The sequence below is a fragment of the Myotis lucifugus genome, unplaced genomic scaffold, assembly GCF_000147115.1.
Source record: "Myotis lucifugus unplaced genomic scaffold, Myoluc2.0 scaffold_989, whole genome shotgun sequence".
Lineage (NCBI taxonomy): Eukaryota > Metazoa > Chordata > Mammalia > Chiroptera > Vespertilionidae > Myotis > Myotis lucifugus.
In genome coordinates this window covers 81,598-84,340 of record NW_005872037.1, presented here as the reverse complement: position 1 = coordinate 84,340, position 2,743 = coordinate 81,598, and the positions used below count along the sequence as shown (strand labels likewise).

At 49.8% G+C, this 2,743-nt stretch overlaps 1 protein-coding gene across 1 annotated transcript in view; it reads left to right on the top strand.

Annotated features, from left to right (window-relative positions):
* The window catches only part of LOC111824160 (pulmonary surfactant-associated protein D-like), a 7,509-nt gene continuing 4,766 nt past the window's right edge, over positions 1-2,743 (top strand). The window contains exons 1-2 of the mRNA XM_023747807.1: positions 1-198; positions 1,288-1,486. Of these exons, the coding sequence (XP_023603575.1) occupies positions 1-198; positions 1,288-1,486 (397 nt within the window). The remainder of the gene's footprint in view (positions 199-1,287; positions 1,487-2,743) is intronic.

Sequence of the window (2,743 nt, the reverse complement as noted above, 5' to 3'; positions counted from 1 at the left end):
ATGCCTGTTGCTTTTCATTCTTCCTCAGATGTGGGCACAGGGCCCTTGAATTGTGGCAGCTGCACACCAGGGGGCAATGCCCTGGCTCTGGCTGGAGCTTTTGGTGCTCATGGCCGAGACTCTGCCCCAGCAAGTGCCACGCTGCTGGCCTGTGAGCTTGCCTGGTGTTTAGAGACTCCCATGATGCCCGAGGAAGTGGTAAAGTCAGAATGAGAAATAACTGGTGCCAACAGGGTCCTCCGCAGCCCAGAACCATCAGCAGGTGGAGAAGAAAGCACTTCTGTGGCCAGGAAGGCCCTCCACTGCCTCCCCCTCAGGCTGCCTGGCGATCCCATCTCCTTTGCTCTGTCCTCAGGCTTGTTCCCAGCCTCTGAAACTCCCGTGTGCACTTTCCTGGCTCCTAACTTTAAGGTTTGTCTAAAGAGGAAAGAAGCCCACCATTGGGAGTGACCAGGTCCTGCACCCACCCTGACCTCACTTAGCTGCAGAGTCCCTCTCACATGTCACTGGACACCCTATTGAACATCTGTTTTTTCTCCACCTAAAACCATCCTTTCCTGACGGAGCTCACCTCACATGCCCTCCTCCACGAGGCCCCTCTCCCAAGTCGTCCCAGTTGGAGGGGCAGCACTCTAGGCGTCCCAGGGTCTCTCAGCTATTCTGAGAACTTTTTCTGGGTTCCATCTGGAACTTTCTTCATGGAGACAGCATCTAGTCCAGAAATGGCAGACCACCTGGCAAACATGTAGCCATGTGCCCATCTTGTGTTAGGACACATGTCATTGAGCATTCTGGCTCCTTTACAGAGAAGCACTGAAACGGCTAGTGCTGGTCCATCCAAGGCTGTAAGTGACAGGAAATGGGTTTGCCCGGCCACCTTGCTGATACAGACAGGGAGACGGAAGTTCAAAGAGGGGAACTGTCCTGCCCAAAGGCACTTCATGAGTCCTTCCTGATGTGACAGGTGGCCTCAGTGAGGAGTTCACATCCTAGCCGTGCCGATGGCAGTGAAAGAGAAGTCACTAGAATGGACAAAACAGGGCATCTGAGAAGAGGTAGATGTTGCTGATAACCCATGTTAGTGTTCAGCTGCGTAACTCATGCCCTCCCAGGCCAGACTGTATGGCCGCCTTGTCCTAAATTGCTTTCGGAGTCCTGCTGCTCCTGATCCCATAGAAGGGGCAGGGTGTTAGGAAAGTGCCTCTCTGACTTCCAGGAGGTGGGCTAAGCACTAACCCATGTTCTGGAATCAAGAGCACGTCCTTTCTCTTTCTGTCCACCCTGAAGGTCATGCTTCTTCTCCTCTCTGTGCTGGTCCTGCTCACACAGCCTCCAAGGTCATGGGGAGCAGAAGTGACGACCCTTCCTCAGAAACCTTTGATTGATGACCTCACCCTGGTCAAGTGTAGCCCTGTGGAGAAAGGCCTGCCTGGTCGTGATGGACGAGATGGGAAAGACGGCCCCCGGGGCGAGAAGGGGGATCCAGGTAGAGCTGGGACCATGGGCTTGTCCTGGTGGGCATGGGTGGGCACTGGAATTGTAACCAACTCAGCAACTCTGGATGTTCTGCCGTGAAAGCCCTGGAAATGGAAGCCCACCTCCTTGGGAAGAAGTCCCCTAGACATTCAATCCACCTAAAGCACCTCGTTACCAGTTGGCAAATGACAGGCTGCCCTGAGCCCGGAGGTATTATTCCCCTCCCCTAGCTGTCAGGACTCTCCCCCTAGGATCTTCTGATTCTTCTCACCCCAAGAATGAGAAAATCGTGGGGAAATGACTGGTCTTTGGGGCCCCGTAGAACCAAGCTGCCGCACTTATAGTTGTTCATGTGGTGGAATGATTTCTGTGCAGTGTGTGAAATATCTAACTAAATTCTACTGCATGAGAGGTGGGCAAAGATGAGGCCCTGTGGCCCCACACTCAGGCCTGATCTAAAGGATTTACCTAAATGCACTACAGAGGGGAGGAAAGGGAGCTCATATTTTATAACTGGACATTTGTAACTTTTGACTTTCACCCGTTTTGCCCACCACCCAGCTCCCATCTTATGTAACCACCAATAATCTGATCTCCGCATTTATGAGTTCAGGTTCTTTGTTTTGTTTCTTAGAATCCAGATGTAAGTGAGATCATACTGTATCTGTCTTAATTTGTATAACTGATGGCACTTAGGATAATTCCTTCAAGATCCATTCATGTTGATGGCAAATGGTAGGATTTTTTTATGGCTGAATAATATTCCAGTGTGTGTGTGACATTTTTATCCATTCATCCATTATGAACACTATTAGGTTGTTTCCATCTCTTGGCTACTGTAAGAAATGTTGCAATGAACATGAGGGCACAGACATCTTTTCAAATTAGTGTTTTATTTCCTTTGGATAAAACCCAGAAGTGGTATTACTGGAACATAATTTTTACAAATGATCTTTTTAATATCTTAAAGAAAATCCATACTGGACTCCGTAAGGCTGCACCTACTTACAGTCGCACCAGCAGTGCATAGGGGTTCTTGTTCTTCACATCCTCACCAACACTTGTGATCTTTTGTGTTTTTCATAGTTGCCATTCTAGGAGGGGTGAGATGATATCTTGTGGGTTTGATTTGCATTTCCCTGATGACTCATGTCAGGGATCATTTCTGATATAAAGTTTGGTCCTAGGCCATGCAGGAGGATGCACATACCCATCCCAGGAAGGAGGCTGCCCTTCGGGTGGCACTGGGTTCACGCAGGGAAGGCTG